The sequence below is a fragment of the Colletotrichum destructivum genome, chromosome 2, assembly GCF_034447905.1.
Source record: "Colletotrichum destructivum chromosome 2, complete sequence".
Taxonomy (NCBI): domain Eukaryota; kingdom Fungi; phylum Ascomycota; class Sordariomycetes; order Glomerellales; family Glomerellaceae; genus Colletotrichum; species Colletotrichum destructivum.
In genome coordinates, this window is record NC_085897.1 from 3,099,629 (window position 1) to 3,120,992 (window position 21,364).

Genomic DNA, 21,364 nt, shown 5'->3' on the forward strand with positions numbered 1-21,364 from the left:
CCCCTTCCCCCTCCCTCCCCTTTCAATGGCCTTCTGTGCAACCCTTCCCACAACTCAAAGTCCAGCCAAAACGCTCTGGATGCCGACGGTACCGGCATCGTCGCGCCGCTGTACAAAGGCCTTGAAGTCGGCCTTGGTCAGCTTCTTGCCCTGGCCCGACGGACCCGCGGCAAGGGTACGGGACTTCTCCCTCAACGCCTCGGGGCCGACGATGAAGAGCGAGCCGATGTCGGTGAGGAGCTCGACCGATGTCTCAACGTCGGGCGCGAGCGACCACTCCTTGAGCGTGGACGAGTACTTGGACAGGTCCTGCGCGACCATGAGACCCCCCGTGGCGTTGACCTGGAACTTCTTGAAATGGTCGAAGAGCAGGGCCAGGATCGCCAGGGCGACCTCGGAGCTCCACACCTCCAGGTTCTGGCCGTCAACTGCCTGTGCGGCGTGCTTGGTGACGCGGGAGAGGAACTGGCTGATCTGCAGGCACGTGGCCGTCTGCAGGGAGTCGAGGTCCGCATCGCGCGGGCGAAAATCGAATTTTTTCTGGCTTGCGAGGGAGCGCGTGACCCAGTTTGTAACGACGTCGATGGAGCTACGCATAACGGCGTTGGTCTTGCGCTCGATGCTGTCGATGGCCGACTTGGTCTGCGACGACATGCTGCGCCGCACTGTCGTGTTGGACTCGGCGAGCTTGATCAGCACTGTGGTGATGAAGCGTTCCATGATGCTGGTAATGGTCACCGCGGGGCGGATCGCGGGGAGGTATGTCAGGTCCGGCTCCGATTTGATGTTCTCCTGCGAGGATGCGTGGTCGAGGGCGGCGTCCAAAGCCGTCTCAACGTAGACGCGGCCCATCGTCGTCAGCAGGAGATTGAGGAGGACGTTGACGTCCTTGGGTGTATCGACGGGAGAACCAAGCTCCAGGGTTCTTCGGACGGACTCGGCGAGCCACTTCATCATTCTCTTGGCGTTGGCAATGCTGAGGATTCCGTCTTCCTCCGACACCTCCACGTCGTTCTTGTTTTCGTTGTTATCTTGGATCCCTGCCACGCGAAGCATCATGGCCTTCTGGGTGGCCGTCAACTCAGACGAGTCGAGGCGCTCGAGGTAAGCGTCCTTCGCCGACGATAACAGCTGTGAGCTTTGCTGAGCGAGCGAGGCCATGAAGCCGGTGGGCGCCTTCTTCCTCTTGGAGTGATATGTCGTGAACTTGAACAGCAGCGAGTTGTATGTCTCCTCGAGACTCTTCCTCTCTCGGTCGATATACGAGTTGCCGACGAGGTATGGGACGAAAAGCTCCTCCATCTGCTGGTCGAGGGTTTGAGAAATCTGCGGCGAGGCTGGCTCCGGGTGTTCGGTTAGGCCGTGCGATTTGAGGTCTTCGATCAGAGCACTGATGTATGTCCTAGAAGAGTGCAGTGATCTCAGGAAGGCCAGAGACGAGACCTCGTTGGCCTTGTCGAGCACCATCTCGAGCCTTTGTTGAATGGACTGCTGGAAAACTCGTTGGATGAACTTGATCAAGACGGTCTCGTAGAAGGGGAATGCCCGCTTGATGATGAAGGACTCCTCCTGCATGACGAGCTTGACTTCGTCAACAAGGGACTGAAGACTGGCCTCGACGCCGGGGGGGTCGGAATCAGGGTCCGCGATTTGTTCCCAGGTGTCTCCATCCATGGTCACTTCATCCGAGATCAGCTGATCTCGGTCGATGAAGAACTGATGCTGGTTGACAAAAGTGGCAATGACGCTGGAGCCACCGTTAAAGTCGTAAAGCACCTTGGAGCATTCCATCATGTCGTCGAAGTTCTGGCGTCGGTAGCTGCTGTTGAACTGCTTCAAAAGCTCCTGCTCCAACGATTCCGAGAACTTTTCGAGAAGTTCTCTAGTGTTGTGGGCGCGGTTGTTCCCAGTGACGCCGTTCGTGACTCCGTTCGTTCGGAACCCATTCGCGCCGTTCGCCTGGCCCCACGATAACGGGTCGAGCCGCTGGCTAATGCGCATGAGTTGACGAGAGATGACGGCGCACCGGACCTTGTTCTCCGCCGCGCCTTGCCTCTGGATCTCCTCCAGCGACGTGAGCTGGCCTGTTTCGCTGACCTCGATCCAGCACTGGATAAGAAAGTTGGCGTCTTGGGCCCGTCTCCTTTTCCTGTCCAGCTCTTCGAGCTTCTCGCCGATCTGCACAGCTATGTTCCCACCCGCCTCTTGCCGCACGTTTCTGTCGGCGCCGTTGGTCGTGGGTTGGTTCAGCGATAAATCGAGCGCCTCGAAGGACGCCATGGACTGGTCGAGCTTTCGGCCAAGGGTATCGAGGGTCTGGTCATGCTGGGCTTCGGCCCTTCGTACGGTGGATTGGAGTTCCGATTCTTTCTCCTGGAGTTCCTCGGACAACGATCCAAGCTGTGAGAGCGCATCTGAGGGGGAATTGGGTCAGCAACGTGACGGAACAGTGGGCGGGAGTGCCGTACTCTCAAAGGTGCGGATGAGGGGCTTGGGGTCGAAGGCGGGCTGCGAGGGGCCCGACCGACGGTTCGCCGGTACGGCGTTCTCGGCTAGGGTATCGACGAATTCGCGTACCACGAAGTCCTGGTTCGAGAAGTCGTCGAGGGTGAAGCTGGGCCCTTGAGGGAACAGGGACTTGGCCCCAGACCCAGCCCGCTCCATGGTGGCGATCGAGGCAGAGAGAGCGTGTTCGTAGTTCGCGGGGGTCCAGTCAGCGGCACTCGGCTACATGGTTTGGAGAGATTGGTCTTTGGGTGTCGTTGAATTTATTGCCAGTGATTGCGTCGTCGTTGTCGAGAGCGCGTTTCGGGAGCACGGGCATCTGTGGCCGGTTGTCGGTTGAGTGACGAACTGCCTGTCCCTGTCCGTTGTGTGCGCTTTGGGTTAGCGTACACGATACCGCTCAGCCACTGGGTGCCCGGGACAGGTACCTACCGATACCTATCTTGAGACCTAGGTATCCACATAAGCACTCGGATGCTTATCTAATCTCGATATCAATCACGTGATAAGTGTAACTGTTATTGACGACACCCCTATTCACATTCTCTCTCTCCTTCCATTCTTTCACTCTCAGTCTCTCGACGACAGGACTGCCATTCAGGGAAACCCCACGCCATGAAAAAATGTCTTATTTATCATATTTAAAGTAATTACTAGCACAAAACCTGCGTCATTGGCTATTGCAAGAATGGCATCAAACCACTTCCGCTGCTATACCAACCGACGGAGGTCAGGGCCATCTCCCATGCAACAGATGCATGTTAACATCCAAACGGAATTGACAGACCCATCGATATCAAGTGGTGCCTTGAAGGGAGTCCTGAGCCATTTGGGCCAGCATTTTTGGGGGAAAGGTTACTTACAACAGTCAACTTGGTGTTTTGGCCGGGGTGATGCTGTAGATTGGTAGCATTCTCCGGCTGCCCAGTGACGTTGTTTCCAAACATGGCAAGCCAAGTGACCCTTTCGATCTAATCGTATCTAGGTACCTGCCACGTTCATTTGAGATTTGGGAGCATCGCTGGATGTGGGAACAGCATGCTTGAACTGCCGGACCGCTTCGACCCGAATGTGCAGCCGTTGGAACAGAGCCTTGAGGACGAAGAGCGCGCGGAATACCTCCTCCTTCTGCGTGACGTACTCTGTCTATCCGAAGATGACATCAGCAAGGTGAAGCAAGAAGTCGAAGAGGGGTCTGACGAGCTACTAAAGGTCCCTGGCAATCGCTCTTTGCCCTTGGAGACTGAAAAGGATGGCAGGAGAGACCCTCCCTCTCTTGCACGCCCTACGGCGCGCTTTTCGAGAAAAGGACACAATGTCCGAGAAGCGCGGATCATCTGAACATGTTGGTTTATGGGAAGACTCTGACAGCGAACCATTTCAAGTTGTCCGCTCTTGCTCTTCCCCTGAATGTAGTAGCTAGCTCCGGTGATGCGGTGCCCTGAGCTTCGGAGCACCGCACCCAACGCGACGTCAAGTACTACCTTTGATGCACGATGATGGCAAACTGCCATTAGTTACTGCGGGCGTCTTGGTCTGTGTTCGAAGACACGATACCGATCGCATGTAGAGAAGTTGGTTCTGCCGGTAACCAACCATGATGGATCAAGTAGTCTCATGCCAACCCCCCCCCCAAAAAAAAAGGAAGTAAAGATAGGGGAGGGAGGACAAAACAATACCAACATCTTGTACCCAGGCGCCTGTTACATTGTGAAGGTGATCTCAAGAAGTCACGGCATGATACGGCGATGGGGACGGAGATATTTGCAACTTAGAAGGCTATCAATTGCGACAGCCAACGGAAGCTGACAGGAATAATACAATAGATCCTCCCTCCCCTCCGTCGTCTCCTGTTTCATCTTTCATAAATAAAACAAAGATAAAAAACATCTTCTCCGCCCTCCCAGGCCTTCGCCATCCATTTGCTCCTTTTCCGCCCTCTCGCGGCCTGTCGAGTAAGTCGCCCCCCTCCCAGAGGAAGGAGCACGTAGAGCCGAGATGCCGAGGGAGAAAGACAAAACACCTAGGAAAAAGAGTTGCACAAGTGCAGCCTCATCGACACCCTTTTGAGATACCTCCCCTTTCCCCAATTGAGGCGATGAACAAAAAATTGGTAATTACATATTCAAAACCAAGCAGCGTCATGTTCGTTGCGCGGCATGAGTGTGTCTTGGTTGTGTGATATTCTCTGCGATATCGGTATCACGGAAATGACTGACTGCGAAGGGAACGACCTGTCCCGGGTCTGGCTCTAAGATAGAGAAATGTACAGAAGAGATTGATGCTGTGAGAAGCGAGAAATGAAAAGAGGAAAAAAGAGATAGAAAGCGAACAGGAAACGTTGAGGAAAAGGGAAACTATGTTCACGAGTGCATGAAGCGAATTACGCCGCCCAAAAGGGGAGGTCCATACCATGTCTGCCGCGGTCGTGATGAGAGGTTCGAGATGGCAGGAATAGTGTGCGCGGCAGAGAGCAGGACGGGCGGTGAATGAGATGGGTATAAGGTAGGTAGTTGGGTAGTGAGAGTTGCGCGGGAGTGTGCATGTGTGTTGCGTCTCGGGAGAGACTTGGGCTAAGGTGTATGTGTGTATGTAACGAGTAGGACTTTTCGAGTACTGTAAGCCGTCTATGCTGGAATGCAGAGGCCCCCTCCGCCGAAAACGATGCTCCGGAAAAGACCTGGGTATAAAAAAGGACGGATCATGATTCTGGGTCGTGAAGCGCCATGGGCGAGAGCGGAGCTCGCAGAGTGGTGCACAGTGGCCATTAGTGTCTCATCACCGCCATGGCTTCAAGGCATGTTTGTTGTCGCCGGCTGGACCTATTGGCGGTTTTGCTTGTTGATCTCGCCTAGGTTGAGCCAGCTCATATCTGACGATGTGGCCGCCATGGCGAGAGGGGGCTGCTGGCTGATACCAATCGGAATCTCGTTTTGGGTTTGCCTGTTCGGCAGGCTCGGCGCCAGCGAAGTCGGGTAGAGGCTCTCGGCGTACACGCTGCTCGGCGCGCGATTGGCACCCCAGGGTCTCGAGGGGCCGGTAGGGTCCCATGCGTCGCGGACACTCTCGGGAATACCGCTCGAGTATCCAGAGGACGCGTCAGACGTGGGTCTTCGGGGGGATTCAATCGTGGCAGACACTCCGTCCCGGAAGGGGATCTGGTTCGAGTAGTTGGATACGGTCGGACTGCCCGAGACGACACGGCTGAGCTCCGGCCGGCCATCGTGCTGAATGGGCGGGACCGTGGTCAAGTCCTGGGTGATGAGGTGCAGTGGAGGCACTGTGGCCGAGTCCTGTGTTATCCGGTTCTTGTAGTTGGTGTTGGAGTAGTGAGAGCTTCGATCCGAGTCGACGGTCGTCCGCTTCGAGTTGCCGAATCCGAGAATATTGAGCGCGCTGCCGCCGGACCAGTATCGGTTCCAGCCTGAGCTTCTGCGCGTCTCACCGGCACGGCCTACGGGAGCTCCCCGGGGCGTCGGGCGGGGCTCGACGACATCGGCGGCGAACGAGACACCTTTCTCATCCCGAGACGGGGGCGAGAGGGCAGACTGTTCGTTCATCTGAGGTATGGGCTTGCCGATGGTGCTCTTGAAGAAGGTGTTCGAGTTATCGCGGTTGCTACCGCCATGCGCACCACCAGCAGACTTGGGAGTGTTGTTGCCGTTGACCTTGCCCATCAGAATTGCCATAGAGGAGAAGGAGCCCGCAGATCCTTGCTGCTGGTGACCACGGAAGTGACCATTGGGGCCAGGGCCAAAGTCGTCGTTGCCGTATCCAAGCCCGGCCTTCTCGTCAGGGAAGCCTCTTGGGCTCATACCCCTGGCGTTCGGACCACCCTCGACGTTCTGCTGATTCTTGCCACGTCGTCGTCGAATACAGAACAAGATCAGACCAAGGAGAATCATGACACCAGTGATGGTCCCGAGCACGATACCGAGGATGGTGTTGGCGCCGACAGCAGCCGGGGTGCCGGCAGCGGCGGTCTCGGAACTGGCGGATGACGAGGCCGAGGCCGAGCCAGAGGGGGAGGCGCTGACGGACGCGGGCAAGGTCGAAAAGGAGGTCCCGGATGCGCTCGAGCTTCCAACAGTCGAGGTCGCGGTGGTGCTGCTTATCGAGCTCGTTGATTCGCTAGTGATGAGAACTTCTTGCTCGCTCAGTTTCTGGACGGCATCTTCCCAGCTATTCTCGCGCGCATTGAACATGCAGAGAGGGTCGTCGACGGACCCAGAGCCTCCAGCAAACACGACAAGCCCGTCAGAGCCCTGGGCAAGGGCATAGTTGAGCCGGGTACCCGCGGGCGCGAACGTTTGGTTGTAAGCGGGCCAGTCACTGAGTGTCAGCGAGCGCTTCTCGAACTCGCCAGTGGCATCTCTCGTGGCCTTCTTCGAAACTGCAGCGGAGTTGGCAACGGGGGCACCCGAGGCATCGATGAGAACCATTCGCTTGACCTCGTTCGGTGTCGTTGAGAGGTCGAAGGTGTACAAGCTCTTACTTCCATCATCTCCATTGATGAGGACGGCTCTGATGGCCGTCGTGTCCTTCATCAGAGGTTCCGCCAGCGTCGCGCCAGAGTCGGTCCAAGCCACGTCGGGGTTGAAGAGCATAATCTTGTTGTTGGTGGTGCTGCCTCCGACCAAGACCGCCTGCGTATCGGACCACGGCAGGAGGATGGGGTTCACGACGGGTGCCGCTGACGACGAGTAGGCCCTGGTGTTGTAAGGCGCTGACGCTCCGACCACGAAAGTCTGCGTCGAGGGACCCGAGTATCCATCCTGGCTGCCACCATACATGATGATCTGGTCAGTGCCGGGGAGGTATGTTGCTCCGTGGAGTAGTCGATTCTGTGTGACGGGGTCCTGTGGTGTGATGGATTCCCACTTGCCCGTTGCGTAGGTGAACTTCTGCAGTCCGCGATAGTCGGCCGATGCCCCTTTACCCCCTACGATGTACAAGCCCGCCTGGCTGGCATCCTTGGGATTCGAGCCCACGCAAACGGCTCCCGTAACAGATTCACCTTGCGTCAACGTCTTCCATTTAGCGCCTTCTTCGAGTGCCAATGACTGGAAAGCGCCAGCGGCGTATGTGTAGAGAACGTTGTCGTGGATGACTGAACATATGTTCTCCAGAGCGACCTTGGGCTCGGGGAGCTTCATCGTGTTCGTATGTTGAGTCGTGTGATGAGGTAGATGATGCGATCGTGTCGGTTAAGATGCTAATGGGAGATGGTGTGTAAATGAACGGCGTGCAATCTGCAGCGTAACATGAAGGTGCGTATCGGGTAGAATGCGTTGACTCCAAAGCAATTTCAGAAAAGGACGATAACTCGATTCCAATGCGACGGTTCCTCGGAAAAGCGACAATGTCTCCTGACAGACAACTTGAAGAGGTGATACGACAGTCTAAGCACGCAAGCGGATGCCCTCGAGGCGTCGGTCGAGTCCGAGGACTAAAGCGAGTCGGTGTGTCGAAGCGAATTCGGCCGATGGGTCCCAAGCTGGCAGGATGTGAGGCCAAAGAGTAGAGGATGAGAAAAGGCGGATCAAAGGGAGAAAGAATCAGAGCCGTCAGACTTGTCGTGTACGGGAGGTGTCGCCCTTGTCTCGGGTTTGATCTGCAGAACAAAGTTTCTTTGACTAGTTCTAGACAGACAGACGGGAAGTAGGAAGAAAAGACCCAGACGAATGAGTGAGAGGGAAACAAAAAAGGGGATTCTGCCGGTTCTCCTGTGTCCTGAAGGCTTCGGTGTCGCAGGTTTCGAGGGTGGTCAGGCGAAGACCTCGCAGTCGTTGGGCAGGTTCGGACGTGTGTGTAGGTGGGTGTGTGGGTGTATGTGTGTGTGAGGTGCGAGATGTCGTGGATATGTCGTATCGCCCCGGGGCTATTACTGCTGCTCGTATCGGTCGACCGGTCGGGTTTTCCCCCGGTGGAATAGGGAGGAGGGAAAGAGGGCGAGCAGGCGTGTAGTGCACTGGCGCGTCGAGGAATCGAAGAAGGCTTATAATGAACGACTCTTTTTTTGTTTTTGTCTCGCGAGAATTCAACGTTCCAGACGATGAGTAACAATTCCACCTCGAAAGAGAGAGAAATGCACACGGCACCGAAAGGAGGGAAAGAGAGGGAAATGGAGACCAAGGGAGAGAGAGAGAGAGAGAGAGAGAGACAGAGAGGCAGAGAGAGAAAGAGAGAGACCAGCAGAGGAGGAGAGGCGAAAAGAAAGAGTGGTACCCACGACTCCGCCGTGGTCCTCTCTCTGTCTATTGTCGCTGTCAGCGCTTGAACGCCTGGCTGGCAAGACTGGCAGCAGGAGTCGACCGGGCACACAGCCCAAGTTGCAGGTGAGGAAACACGAGACAGGGATTTGGGGAATCGTGACCGGGGGGGGTCGCCAGGCACGTCCTGGTCCAGCGTCCGGGGTGGCTTGAGCTTGTAGTGGGCGAATCAGACGGTCCAAGAGCCATCAAGATGGGGGACGAGACAGGGGACGCACCATGAACCCTTCTCACTCAACCAGCGGTCCAGCGCCAAAGTAGAGCAAGGGCCAAGAATACTTGGACCAGTGGTGAGACAATGCGGTGCCGCCCAGGTACAGGCCGAGGATGCAGCTACCCTGGAGGCTAGAGCCTAGCGCAGCTTTTCTGGATCAGCGCGAGATTGGGAAAAGGGGGTGCCGGGGTGTCTGGCCTATCAACGGCGTCGCTCTCGTCGTTCCTGGACCGGGTGGGGTGGCTTTTTGGACGCCCAGTGAGTGGTACTGTACGGATATACGCAAAAGAAAGACAGCCAAACGGTTGCCCCCAACGGCTAGCCGTCGAGCAGTCAACCGTGCAGCCCAGTAGAAGTCGGGAATTAGTGCCTTTACTGGTCGGCCAGCCAGTCAAGCCGATTATACCAGACGGTCTTTGCGATGTGAGCCTTTGCTTCCCGCAGCGTTAAAGCAAGCAGAATCGCGTGCCGGTGAAGCAAAGCAACGTCTGTCTGTAGGCATCCGTACCTTGTCTCGTTTTCTTCTCTATTCGGGCTTCGTGCTGGCGCACCGTGCTCCAGCTCGAGGCGGACCTCATGGCTCACCATTCGCAGGCCTCGGCGCCAGCGTCCTAACCTCCTAGGAGTCGAAGGATGGGGGGGAGAGACGACATAAACATGTTGGCCCGACACATCACACCAGACGACGGGTGACTGACAGCACAGGCCGGCAGCATCACGCTGCTGCCAGCCACCGGTAGCGCAGTCTGTCCGTCCGTTGCCTTGACGGTTGCTTGTCTTGGCCCATCCAAGTCGACAACCGCATGCCCGTTTGCTCGTCTGGACGGTGCGTCAGTTATTACTTGACGCCTGTCTCAGAGTAAACGATTTGGCATCCGGCCAATGCATTCGAACAAAAATCGATGAACGACAAAACCCAAAGCGGCCCAGCAACGCGTGGACGCCTGCTCCCGGCTCTCGACCCTCAACACACGCGTCTAATATCGGGATGCTTGCGGCATGGGACGTCGAAACGGGTCAGAACAAACGGGGACCTGCAACGAGGCGAGCAACAGACAAGAAGAAGGACAAAACCTGTGCGAGCGAGACCCATCCGTCCGTGAGTTGAGCGACCCGGCGACCGCGAGCTAGATGGAGGGAGAAAGAGAGACTGGCGTAATTCTACACCACGCTCATTAAACTGGCCGGCTTTCACAGGTAGTCCCCCAGTGGACGAATAGGCCGGGAAAGCTGGGGAAAGGCGGCGGCGGAAGAGCACCAGCGGCGCAAATTGGGAGCAATCAAAACGATGCCTGCCGTCCTCCGGCTGCTCCCTGGTCCTGGAGCCGATACTCAGATTCAGGTATAGCGTGGACCATCCAGCCCCATCCGATCAATGTATGTATCAGCAGCAGCAGCATCAGGCTAAGGGTTTGCAGGCTTTTACTGGAATCGGACGAGAAAAATGCAGTGCAGCGCCGTGGAGGGCGACGATGGGAGCAAAAGGGCATGGTCGCCAAGGCCCCCCGGAAGGAGAGTGGGAGTCGAACCGGACTGGGAGTCCGAAAGAGAATCCCCGGTGTGTCGTTCCCATTCCCACTGTCACCCATGGTCGAGGGGGGGGCAGAGGGGCAAGGCAGTCAAGGAAAGGCCCGGCTGGCTGGCTCTTCCATTGCTGGACTGGACAAACGTGGGCGTTTCCCACCTTGGGCTTGGCATTCCTTGGGCGAAAGTTGTCGTGATGGGTGAGAGAGATGGATGTGAGAGATGTGAGAGTGGAAGAAGAAGCAGGCAATTGAACGACTGCTCTGACGACTCCTGTGAGCCCCCAATGGCATTTTGGCTGAAACGCGCTAGGCAGGCCAACCCCTGCGTCATCCGACAGCGCCCCTGAGCCACCCAAGCCCAGGAAAATGCAGTGTGCCCACCAGCTAACGATGCCATCCTACCTACCTACCTTGGTATACTACTTAGGTGCACTACATATCGCAGGCAGTGACGACCGTTTTTCCTTTCTGGAATTACCAAACAACCAACCTGTCATTACAACCGTCACACGCCGCTCAGCACCTCCTCCTCCTCCTCCTCCTTCTCCTCCCTCAATACATACATAGGCATCCGTTCAGCGATCAGCTGCTTGGATATAGCGCAAAGCGCCCTGTCCCAGGCTGCCCTGCCCCCCCCCCCCCCCCAGTATCCTGTATCCTGTTTTAAGAAACACTGGGCAGCGCCCCTGGTGTATGTCCGCATAGCCCATTGCCAATGGATCCATCCGCCTGCATCCGGCCGATGTAAGCGGGCAAGCGAAACGGCCGGAGAAAGGATGCTGCAGTATCTGTCTCCGTAGAAAGAATCAAAAGGGTAAGATCAGGACGGGCGGCATGGCCGCTTTCGCACGATGCCTCTTCCCTTTTCCGCCTTCGCTTCGAAAGGGGGGCGCCGGGTCGTGACGATGCTTTCCACGGCCTTCCGGCTCCAAAGAGGGTCGCACGACGGACGCCCTTACAGGTGTACAGAGTACAGTCTGTATCATCTAGAAAACAGTCGAGACTGCCCCGTCGCGATCAAAGCGGCGCACAGCTCGATGCCATGACATCAAAACCCACCTTGCACGTTGTACGAAACGGACCGGATTCTATCTGTACCTGCCATTGGCACCTTGGCCGATGGAGCTGCCACCCGTCGAGGTGTGACCGATGGCATCTGCTCCCGTGCTCGCCCCCCTCTCCCCTCTCATACCCGACCGCGATCCTCCCTCACCCCATGTGCCATTCCACTGTACGCGACACAAGCGACGTACTGCCCGCTGTGGAACGGGGCAGGAGGATGAGGAAGAGGGGACAAAGGCGCTCGAGGCTCAAGCGGCCTGCAGCAAAACCCACAGAAATGGCTCCTTTCCACCAGGGCCGCGTATTGCAGAGAATGCGAGCGGCTTGATTCTCAACTCAAGCAAGGGGGGAGGGGACAGAGGGACAGAAGGGGGCCAGGCCATCAACCTCCTTCGCCTCCAAAAACTTTCATCAACCTCCAACGGCGCCGACCCCAGTCTCGTGAGTCGCTACGCAAGAGAGCATTCCTATGGGTTTCAAGGACATTGCCTGTCCCAACAAATAGATAAAAAGAAGAAGAATATCCAATACGAATGTCGAGCCAGGTCGTAGTCCATTCCCTCTGCCTTGCCTGCTTTGTCCGGAAACCACCGTTGCCAAACTTTTTTCCCTGCCTGGGTCAACCCATCCAAAAGATTCCGGTCTCGACTTGACTTCCCACGGGGCATCCAAGCTCTGTAGCGGTCAGACGCAGGTCCCGGCAGGCCCTTCCTTTCCGGCAGAGATGAACCGGCCTGAACATTCCTCCTCCAGTGCACGGCTGCCTTCCCTCCCGCCCCTCTAACTCCGTCTCATCGCCCCTTCATCGACGGTCGGCTCTCGGACTGCCGCGCCCAGACACTGAAAGAGCGGCATAAATCATCTCAAGTATTGCCTTGTGAGTCTGTCCCGTCCAAACTTCTCCCCCGCGCCGTGTCATTCCAACGAGAGAACCTTGATTTCTTGCTTTTGAACGTGGCCCGAGAGCTGGACTACTCTGCAAATCGGCCAGGACCGTCGACGGCTTTACAGAATGTGACGTGACGCCCACTCCTCCCCTCTGCATGCCTGGTCACAGTCGCACCACGCGCCGAAGCCTTCCATGCATATACCACTGAATCCGTGTGAGCATGCATGTGTGTGTGATTCGCCATCAAATGCTGAGATTCTTCTACATGGGCGGACTATCGACACGGAGGCTGCGCGGCTGGGCATAACGAATGGTAATTGAGGAGAGGTGATCTTTCCAAAATTAAACAAAATCAAAAAAAGGTTGACAGCAACGAACGGAAGGGCTGTCCTTGAACTACTTCCACCCACCAAAAAGACCATGTGGTATGGTGTGGAAATGGATCTCCCGGCAAGCGTGCATGACATCGAATCGGAGCCCCTCCCTTCCTTCTCCCTTCCCTGTAATATTAGCTGCTCCAGCTGCTGACTACACAAAACGGGGGACTGGTCAACTCTGCAGAGGTGCATTCAAGTACCTACCCAAGGTAGGTAGCATACGAATAGGGATTCCGATCTTCAGTCCCCTTTCCCAGCAGAACGTGCCTAGGAAAACGTGCCCAGCCAACCCGCTCTGCATCGCCACACCCAAGAGGGAGAAGGAGAGAAAAAAAGAGATGGGAACCAAGCAAACAAGATTGCGATTCGCGCTCCGTCTCGCATCTCTTTCGGGCATGTGATCTTCGCGCCTCCAGGAATCTCTCGAGTCCCGCATGATCCACCTACTTGTGTAAGCGCCCGCGCGAGACAATGTCGCCATACCGACCGACCGACCGACTGACCGACCAATCCACAACGCGGTGCTACTCCGGCGCCCCCTTCGGATCCGGTTCGTTCCTCGGTCTCTCTCTCTCTCTCTCTGGGGCTTTGTCTGTGACTTTAGAGACGATGACATCGACGCCCCGAGGAACCGTTGACGCTAAAGAAGACACAGGCTGGTTCGTGTTGGAATCTTAACGTTTCCTTCCCACCAGTCTTCCGTTCGATTCACCACCACTCGAGACACCCCTTCCCCAAACCGCGCGCCTCCAGACTCGAGTCGGCATCCTCCTCGCCTTCGTTATCACTCTTATTGGTCTGTAAAAAATACTTCTGAGCTTCACTTGGAAGGAAGCGTGCGAATGAGGCTTCCTAACATTTTCCAGCTTAGCCAGCTCTTCTTTTCTCTCACAAATCCCCACAGCCCATTGAGGCGGATCGGATTAGTACCGGACTTTACTTTACGTCTGCTGTCCCGTTCTCAAACTCGGAGCTCATCGAGCTGCAATCTAATCCGCGCATCTTCACGTCATGTCAAAGGCGGACAGAATGGTTTATAACGACCCTTTCATGTGGGCAATTTGATGATATTTTCTTGGTACGCCGTCCAAGACTGTAACAGCAACAATCCCCAAGTACCAAAAAACATACCGCTGCCTCTATGACGCGCTTTGATACCCGAGCAAAAGTATATACGAGTGCCGTTGGATTCCCCCTTTCCATTGCCAAGACCATCTCTGATTTTCTTTCCTCTAGTTCCGCCTCACACATGGGGTAAGTGACGGCTTCCTCCTAACCTCCTATCTTCCGAGCCCTGGACATTTGTCAAGGACCCCTACCCAATCTTGCTTTGATCCTCGGCGTGTGGAGATACCTTTTCTTCCCTCCTTCCAATATATCGCTGTTGTGGGCCAGACGTCCGATGTCGTACTTGGACGGCCCCAGCGTGGTCTTTTCCTAATCCACCCTTGTCCTCCGAGTTCCTCAACGCCCCCAAAGTGGGCGAGACGAGCACAGCATTCTCTAGACGCTGGCGAATGCTTCGGCTGGCAATTGAGCCTGCGTGGGGCTTAGTATTGGTTTTCGGCGGTTCCAGATTTCGGATCATCTTACCTTTTTCTCGTGGAAGACTGCCAAGGCCCTGGTGAAGTCCCACGCGACGTCTGACAGGCACATTTCTGAGTATGTGGGTGTCATTGTCGTCTGCTTTGATAGTTCGGCAATCATGGCCTGGCGCTGTTCTTGTTCTTGCGCTGACGGGGCTTGGCCCTCGGCAACGAAGATGTTGGGGAGCGGGTTGTAAGCCCTGAGGGAGAGCATGTCGCTCACGACGCGAATGGGGTTGCTGTTGGGTCGTCCGGGTCCCAGGACGAATGTGCGAGAAAAGCTTCGGAGACCCGTCTTACCGGACTTGTCACATTCTTCAAATTGACCATGCACGGAGATGATCATGCCGTCAACTCCGCCGGCGGTCTGGCCGGTCGGGTCGGCGAGACCAGGCAGGAGATGGCAGTCCATAATGTACTTGCTGATGTCCGACTTGATGTCCGGGTGCTGTGTTTTCGGAAGGTCGTTCCAGAGGTTCCACGTCGCCTCCCTTCCGGTGATGAGTCTCGCGGCTCGGGCGGCTGGGGTCGTAATCTTCATCAGATTCCGAGACTGCTTGATGTATGAAGACCAGGGAAGCGGCTGTGGCAGATTCTCGTCTCTGACGGAATGGGTATCCACAGCCAGAGAGAATTGGCTGTTGTCGTCGTAGTACTTGGCTAGTAGACCTGTGCGGTCCGTGTCGAAGCCGAGGAAGAACTCGAGCAGGAAGGCCTCTCCGATGCCGGCTACGTCACGGAAGTCGGGTCCGCGCTGGGGAATCGGCTTTGGTCGGCCTGCTGCCTTGATTTCCGCAATCCGTTCTGGTGTCAATTGCTCACCATTCAGGACCTGCAGCTTGGGGAAGAAGTGCAACAGCTCGAGCACCACCTTGGGCTCCGCGACTGGCAGTGGGTTTCCCGTCAGGTACAGGGTCTCTAGCTTCTTGAGCTTCTGGCGCCATCTCCACAGGCCCGCGACAGACACAATCTGGTTCCCGCTGAGGTCGAGGTTCTTGAGATCGGGGAACGTATCCGCCATCTCCTCGACTTGCGCAACAGTGTCGATGTTATTGTTGGCCAGGCTGATGCTGTGGATGGCATCGATCTTGGCTTGGGGTGTCTTGAAGAGCTCGTCGCAAATCCTCATCATGACCTTGAAGAGCTTCTCGGCCCTGTCTTTAGACTCCAGCATTCCCATTTGTATCAGGCCTTCGTCTTGGTTCAGGGCGTCCAGTCTCAAGAGCTTGTTTTCCATGTCATAACGGAGTGACATGATGCTTTGGAGCTTCTGCTTTGTCTCTTGCGCTGCCGCGGATGCTTCGTTCGCCTTGGCGATCGATCCGTCACTATCAGAGATCTCCAACTGCGTTCCAGCAAACGTGAAGGTATTGACTTTGAGAATTTCCTCCGCATCTTCCTTGCTTGCCGCAATGTTGACCAAGTCCCCTCTCAAACTCGACTATTGATGGTTAGCGGTTTCACAGTCATTAACTTCATCCCAGCTACATAGAGGGCATACGCAGCCGGTATGGGGCTGTGTGTCTCTCGCTTCGCGTGGTACCTGGCGTTGCAACGAGGCTGGTCCATCCGGCATCCCTATGTAGTTCCCCCGAGCCTCACGGCAACACTACATACCTTCTTGATGTGCACCGTTTTGTTGCGGCCGGACAGGGTGGTGGCTTTCCGCTCCAGGAACATCAACAGATCACGTAGACCGCCGTCGTCATTGCTTGCGGCCTTGCTCTCCTTCAGACCCTTGACGGTCAGCCAGACAAGGCCAGAGCTCTGTGGCTTCCTCCTTGATACCAGATCATTTCCATCGCCAGTGTCCAAGTGTCGGGCAATCGCTTGGTGTACTTTCGAGCCTGGCTTGCCGGAGGGAGCGCCAGATCTTGTTGATCCCCGAGGTCGCGAGTTGTTCGTGTCAGCCGGGGCTGCTCTACTATTTGGTCGACGTGTGCCACTTCCTCCGGCGGCGCTACCCATGTCAAGGTCTCCGTCCCTGTCGACTTGGGTTCTGCCACCGCGGCGCTTCTGAATGCCGCCACCGCGCGACGTCTTGGCCCCAACAGTAGAGTTACGGGTGTCGCGCGTAGGCTGCGACGTCATGCTGCGAGGAGCCCGTGGAGGCGCCATCTTCGTCGAATTGTTGCGGCGAGCAAAAAGCGACAGGTGATGTTCGGAGATGGGTGGGGAGAGGGGTGTTCGTGGATGAGGTTCGCTTAATGAAGGCGAGGATGGAGACGGTAAAAGGGAGCCCAAGGTTTCGCTGAGCGCCGAGAAGGACTATGGAAACGATCGTGGAGGCGAAAAGGAATCGCTGTTATATTGTAGAGCGAACGGCCGTTGTCTCGTTTCGGGGGCGGAGACAGCTTCAAAGTATGTAGGCACCAAGTGCCGTGGCGCAGGCTGCAAAAAGAGTAGGTATAATTTCGGCAAAGTCTTTGAGAAATTTGCAAAGGGAGCGATAAAGACGTGGCCAACACGGTAAAAGCAAAGACCGTGCAGCTTTATGGGTGGTGTTCGAGGTGAGGTGAGTGATGAAGTGAAAGGAATAGATGTGAAGAAATTCGTCTGTCGCGAAAAGCAGTGACGTTTGAGTCAGCCCCACTAGAGGCCACCAGGCAGGAACACTCAGATCGCATGCGACCTTGCCTGAACTGGATTAGCGTGCTTGCTGGCCATGGCTCAACCTACCTTAGGTAACTTGCTGCTTTCAGTACGTACCCATGTGAGTACTTGGATAGGTAGGGTAGGTATCTTGAGGGGTTGGACATTTTTTCACCGAATTTGGATTGTCCTTCGAAATAAACCTATTTCATTTGCATCAAGGATGTCTCAATGGTTTCTGCTTGTTGTATTGAAACTATCTCTGATTTCTGGCTTACAACCGCTGATTGTTGTCCCGCCAGCGTGTTCTTTCAGGGTTCTTCCTAGGTTCAGTACGAACACAGCAAAAGGAGAGGGGGAGGGAAGGATTAAAGAGACAATCAATCGGCCCATGAGATTTGAAATGGAAAGATTTTTCGTTCTTTTCAACACATCACATCATATCTCAGATAACGATTCCATGATCTTTTCAGAAAAAGCCAGAGTTAGGACCATGGTTGCTGGCCAGCAGACGGGCTACAGCTCTGCGGACCTTACGACAGACATCGGCCCCACTTGGAAACTTCGGAGTGGGTCAACATCCCTATCGGGGATGGCATTAAACACATCAAAATCAGGTGACTCAGATACGCTTTCGCGTTGAGCTTGACGACGCGACTGGCAAGGTCGCCACGCGAGCCCCTCATCACCTAGGAAGAAGAGACATCGACGACTCCGTAGCAGGCAATTCTTCATGGCGACCGAGGAAAATCTTACCATGCTCACGAACGTCCGGTGAACAACCAAACACATCACTCACTCATCGAGTGGGACTTGATTGCTGTTCTCGCCATGGATTCTGACGAATACGACGACGACCTGGCAGACGAGGATTTGGTGGAGGCCCTTAGCCAGAGCCAAACTGTGCCATCAAGCAAATATGTGTTTAATGCGCAGACTACGCCTTCTAGGAGAATATCGTCAGTCACCAATACTCTAGCTTCGTCCTTCGGCCGGACCAACACGGGACGCCATTTTGAAGGCTCTGGTGCAAACACAGTGGCCAAGGTTACAGCGCCCAGTGTAAGTCTATACACCTTTGACAACGCATTTCTTCATCACTGCGATCTCGTCTCAAGCTGTTTCACAGGTACTTCAACGGGCAGCATCGACCCAACCTCTGAGAAACGAGTTGGATGACTTACCCTCGGATGCTTTCTCGTCTTCGCCGGAACCTCTGTCTGCCGCACCGCCCACCAGGAACGCGGCATCTACGGCACCCAGAGCTCAGAATGGACTGACTCGCACATCGTCGTCGACATTTCGGCAGACAACTCTACTAGGCGGAAGAGTGGCAGACGACGCATCCATCCAACCTTCTCAACCAGGGTTTGGCCGGGTCTACAGGGGAGACCGGCCAGCAGAAGCCCCTTCGCAACATGCCATCAATCGCGAAGCCATGAAGACCTGGTTATATCCAACCAATCTTGGAGCCACCAGAGACTATCAGTTCAGCATCGTCAAGAACGGGCTGTTCAACAACACACTTGTCGCGTTACCCACGGGTCTTGGCAAGACATTCATTGCCGCGACCGTCATGCTCAATTACTATCGCTGGACGAAAGATGCCAAGATTGTGTTCGTTGCGCCAACCAAACCCCTGGTATCGCAGCAGGTCGATGCTTGCTTCAACATTGTGGGAATACCTCGATCCGACACGACGCTCCTTACAGGCGACACGGCGCCGGCCCTCAGAGTCGATGAATGGTCGTCCAAACGAGTATTCTTCATGACGCCGCAGACGCTGCAAAACGACATCTCGCATGGCTATGCCGATCCGAAGTCCATTGTTCTACTAGTGATCGACGAAGCCCATCGCGCCACAGGCGAATACGCATACGCAAAGGTCGTCAAGAAGATCCGGCAATTTAACCCCTATTTCCGACTATTAGCATTGACTGCGACACCAGGCTCAAAGATTGAGACTGTGCAAGAAATCATCGACAACCTTGGGATATCACACATCGAGATCCGGACCGAGGACTCGATCGATATCCGCCAATACGTCCACCAAAGAAACGTCGAGCAAGTTGTGCTTGATCCCTCTGACGAAATGTGTGAGATCAAGGATCTGTTCGCCAAAGCCCTGAAGCCGTTGATGGACAAGCTCACTCAGCAGAATATCTACTACGGCAGAGATCCCATGGCAATCACAACATACGGCCTAGTCAAGCAACAGCAGGATTGGTTCGCCAGCGTCGGACGCAAAACCAACCCCGGGGTGCAGTTTATGATGAGGGCCATTTTCAGCATTCTACAGAGTCTTGCCCACGCGATCAAATTGCTCAATTTCCACGGGATTCGACCTTTCTACGAAAACCTGAAGGAGTTCCGGAGCGAGACCGAAGACAGAGGGGACAAGGGGTCCAAGTACAAGAAGCAAATAGTTAACGACAAAAGCTTCCAGGAAATGATGACCAAGGTGGAAAAGTGGCTTCGCACCGAAGGCTTCGTTGGCCACCCGAAGCTTGCCGCTCTGCAAGACACCGTTCTCAACCACTTCATGGACGCTGGCCAGACTTCCACTCGCATCATTGTGTTCAGCGAATACAGGGACAGTGCCGAGGATATTGTCCGGGTACTAAACGTCCACAAACCGTTGATCAAGGCCACCGTGTTCGTTGGCCAGGCCGACTCGAAGCGGTCCGCAGGCATGAAGCAGAGCGAACAGATTGCAACGATTCAAAAGTTCAAAGACGGCGAATACAACGTGCTGGTCGCAACGTCCATTGGTGAAGAGGGCTTGGACATTGGGCAAGTTGATCTCATCGTGTGCTACGACGCCTCATCTTCGCCCATCAGGATGCTCCAACGTATGGGCAGAACAGGGCGAAAAAGGGCCGGCAACATCGTACTCTTGCTGATGCGAGGCAAAGAGGAAGACGCCTTTGCACGGTCAAAAGACAACTACGCAGAGATGCAGAAGCTGATCTGCGAGGGGAGCAAATTCAACTTCCGCCACGACCTCTCGACCAGAATTGTGCCTAGGGACATCCGCCCGGAGGTGGTCATGCAGCACATTGAGATCCCCATCGAGAACACGCAGAACCCGTCCCTGCCGGAGCCCAAGAGGGGCAGGGCAAGGAAGAAGCTGCCCCCCAAGAAATTCCACTTGCCAGACGGCGTCGAGCTGGGCTTCATGAAGGCATCAGATATGGGTAAGAGCGGCGCGGCCCCCAAAAGAGGCCGCCCCAAGAAGCAAGAGCCGACAGAGGTCGACTTCGTCGCGGACGTGCCCTCGGTCAGCGCAGTCGTCCTCACAGAGGCACAATTGGCCGAGTTGGACAAGGTGTATCGGTCTCTACCCGCCAGTCGGGCCAAAATCGAAGAGACGGAAATGCCGAGTCTGGCTGCGTACCCCGCGCTTCAGCGACGCCTACGGCCAGTACAAAAAGTCCAACACGGCCAGCGAACGAAAAGATTTGTCAAGTTGTGCCAGAAATTTGCCAAGAACCAAGACACCAGAAGCCGCCACATACAGCCATTTGGAGAAGAGGACATGAGCCGATGGGAGGATATTCCGGTTCCGTCTTACGGTAGCGACACAGAAGATGAAGCGTTTGCAGGCAAAGGGACGGTCAGAGAGCGGCAGGTGACGATGGCGGTGTCGGATGACGACCACGCCGAGGAGTCACGGCCAAAGAAGCGTAGATCGACCGGCGCGCCCAAGCGTTCGGCGTTCGCATCTGCTGCAGCGCTGATAGACGACGACATGGACGATGTCGCGGACGAAGAGTCGCCGCCGCCGCGACGGCAACCGAAGGCGAAAAAGGCCGGGGCCGGGAGGGGGCGTGGCAAGAAGACCCCGAAGCTACGGGGGCGCGGCATCAACAGCGACGAGCTCGGCGACGACTGCGACAGGGACAGCGATGTTCTGGACACGGATGGGTCGGACAGCGGAGGCGACCTGCTCGACTTCGTCGTCTCGGACGACCATCCCGTCTCCAGCATCCCTCCGACGTCTTCGGTGCTGGAGGCCACGAGCCCAGCAACGGCCACGGTAGGCTTGGCGAAGCGCTACGAGGCTGCCCGACCGTTTTATGTGCCGACACAGTTCCCGGCGACGCAGGAGTCGGTCGACTCGTTGCCGGACCTCGACGACGTGCTTCTCAGTAGTAAAGGGAAGAGGAAGACGTCGCGGACGGTAGCGCCGACGGACGAGTCCGAGGAAGCGGATGAGGATGAAGATGCTACCCCGCGACAACAGGCGGGAGCACGCCAGCAGAGGAGACGGCCAGTGTTTGAGAGCGACAGCGACGAGTAATGTTGATAGACACATGGACTGTGGCGGCTTCTCGCATG

At 55.8% G+C, this 21,364-nt stretch overlaps 6 protein-coding genes across 6 annotated transcripts; 3 read left to right on the top strand and 3 right to left on the bottom strand.

Annotated features, from left to right (window-relative positions):
• Positions 1 to 22: 22 nt before the first annotated feature.
• CDEST_03175 (Putative exocyst complex component Sec10) lies at positions 23 to 2,819 on the bottom strand. The gene is made up of 2 exons (XM_062919334.1): positions 2,469 to 2,819; positions 23 to 2,414 (listed from the first exon to the last, which is right to left on the bottom strand). The coding sequence occupies exons 1-2, from the start codon at positions 2,662 to 2,664 to the stop codon at positions 55 to 57; spliced, it is 2,556 nt and encodes an 851-aa protein (XP_062775385.1). The 5' UTR covers positions 2,665 to 2,819; the 3' UTR covers positions 23 to 54.
• A 724-nt stretch (positions 2,820 to 3,543) lies between these two features.
• Positions 3,544 to 3,846, top strand: CDEST_03176 (uncharacterized protein; the record flags this gene model as incomplete). Its single annotated transcript, XM_062919335.1, has 1 exon — positions 3,544 to 3,846. The coding sequence occupies one exon, from the start codon at positions 3,544 to 3,546 to the stop codon at positions 3,844 to 3,846; it is 303 nt and encodes a 100-aa protein (XP_062775386.1).
• A 469-nt stretch (positions 3,847 to 4,315) lies between these two features.
• On the bottom strand, positions 4,316 to 8,666 carry CDEST_03177 (Putative kelch-type beta propeller). The gene has a single exon (XM_062919336.1). The coding sequence runs from the start codon at positions 7,659 to 7,661 to the stop codon at positions 5,328 to 5,330; it is 2,334 nt and encodes a 777-aa protein (XP_062775387.1). The 5' UTR covers positions 7,662 to 8,666; the 3' UTR covers positions 4,316 to 5,327.
• Positions 8,667 to 11,455: 2,789 nt separating this feature from the next.
• Positions 11,456 to 12,748, top strand: CDEST_03178 (uncharacterized protein). Its single transcript, XM_062919337.1, has one exon. It carries the CDS (start codon positions 11,667 to 11,669, stop codon positions 12,129 to 12,131), a length of 465 nt encoding a protein of 154 aa, XP_062775388.1. The 5' UTR covers positions 11,456 to 11,666; the 3' UTR covers positions 12,132 to 12,748.
• Positions 12,749 to 13,875: 1,127 nt separating this feature from the next.
• CDEST_03179 (Putative nuclear transport factor 2 domain, TAP (TAP-C) domain, UBA-like superfamily) lies at positions 13,876 to 16,979 on the bottom strand. The gene is made up of 3 exons (XM_062919338.1): positions 16,049 to 16,979; positions 14,439 to 15,872; positions 13,876 to 14,384 (listed from the first exon to the last, which is right to left on the bottom strand). The coding sequence occupies exons 1-3, from the start codon at positions 16,547 to 16,549 to the stop codon at positions 14,349 to 14,351; spliced, it is 1,971 nt and encodes a 656-aa protein (XP_062775389.1). The 5' UTR covers positions 16,550 to 16,979; the 3' UTR covers positions 13,876 to 14,348.
• Positions 16,980 to 17,688: 709 nt separating this feature from the next.
• CDEST_03180 (Putative helicase, P-loop containing nucleoside triphosphate hydrolase) lies at positions 17,689 to 21,363 on the top strand. Its single transcript, XM_062919339.1, has 2 exons — positions 17,689 to 18,085; positions 18,153 to 21,363. The coding sequence occupies exons 1-2, from the start codon at positions 17,855 to 17,857 to the stop codon at positions 21,324 to 21,326; spliced, it is 3,405 nt and encodes a 1,134-aa protein (XP_062775390.1). The 5' UTR covers positions 17,689 to 17,854; the 3' UTR covers positions 21,327 to 21,363.
• Position 21,364: the final 1 nt, after the last annotated feature.

What these genes read in the sequence shown, in the direction of transcription:
- CDEST_03175 (XM_062919334.1), bottom strand. Translation starts at nt 2,664, where the DNA reads ATGGAGCGGGCTGGGTCTGGGGCCAAGTCCCTGTTCCCTCAAGGGCCC. An exon ending in CCTCATCCGCACCTTTGAGA is followed by an intron (nt 2,415 to 2,468) that starts GTACGGCACTCC and finishes ATTCCCCCTCAG; the next exon opens with ATGCGCTCTCACAGCTTGGA.
- CDEST_03177 (XM_062919336.1), bottom strand. Translation starts at nt 7,661, where the DNA reads ATGAAGCTCCCCGAGCCCAAGGTCGCTCTGGAGAACATATGTTCAGTC.
- CDEST_03178 (XM_062919337.1), top strand. Translation starts at nt 11,667, where the DNA reads ATGGCATCTGCTCCCGTGCTCGCCCCCCTCTCCCCTCTCATACCCGAC.
- CDEST_03179 (XM_062919338.1), bottom strand. Translation starts at nt 16,549, where the DNA reads ATGGCGCCTCCACGGGCTCCTCGCAGCATGACGTCGCAGCCTACGCGC. An exon ending in AAACGGTGCACATCAAGAAG is followed by an intron (nt 15,873 to 16,048) that starts GTATGTAGTGTT and finishes AACCATCAATAG; the next exon opens with TCGAGTTTGAGAGGGGACTT. An exon ending in CAGTCTTCCACGAGAAAAAG is followed by an intron (nt 14,385 to 14,438) that starts GTAAGATGATCC and finishes AGCCCCACGCAG; the next exon opens with GCTCAATTGCCAGCCGAAGC.
- CDEST_03180 (XM_062919339.1), top strand. Translation starts at nt 17,855, where the DNA reads ATGGATTCTGACGAATACGACGACGACCTGGCAGACGAGGATTTGGTG. An exon ending in CCAAGGTTACAGCGCCCAGT is followed by an intron (nt 18,086 to 18,152) that starts GTAAGTCTATAC and finishes GCTGTTTCACAG; the next exon opens with GTACTTCAACGGGCAGCATC.